Raw genomic sequence first — 215 nt, forward strand, 5'->3', positions numbered from 1 at the left:
TGGGCTGGGCTGGGCTGGGCTGGGCTGGGGGGCTGGGCCCCCTGCTCAGCCCTGCACCCCGTCCTCGCAGCTGCGCCCCACCTCCATCGAGAAGGAGATCTTCCCGGCCATGGCGCAGGAGGGGCAGCTCTACGCCATGGAGCTGCAGGGTAAGGCCGTGCACATGGTGCAGGCAGCATTGGGGGTGTCTTGCCTGCGCTGCCCCCCCTGTGCTG

The 215-nt window shown here is 70.7% G+C and overlaps 1 protein-coding gene across 1 annotated transcript in view; it reads left to right on the forward strand.

The window, feature by feature from the left end:
- Positions 1 to 70: 70 nt before the first annotated feature.
- Positions 71 to 215, forward strand: part of GMPPB (GDP-mannose pyrophosphorylase B) — a gene marked incomplete at both ends in the record, with an annotated part of 850 nt that continues 705 nt past the window's right edge. Inside the window, one exon of the mRNA XM_009697990.1 lies at positions 71 to 195. Within this exon, the coding sequence (XP_009696292.1) occupies positions 71 to 195 (125 nt within the window). The remainder of the gene's footprint in view (positions 196 to 215) is intronic.

This window comes from Cariama cristata, unplaced genomic scaffold (genome assembly GCF_000690535.1).
Source record: "Cariama cristata isolate BGI_N322 unplaced genomic scaffold, ASM69053v1 scaffold38383, whole genome shotgun sequence".
NCBI lineage: Eukaryota > Metazoa > Chordata > Aves > Cariamiformes > Cariamidae > Cariama > Cariama cristata.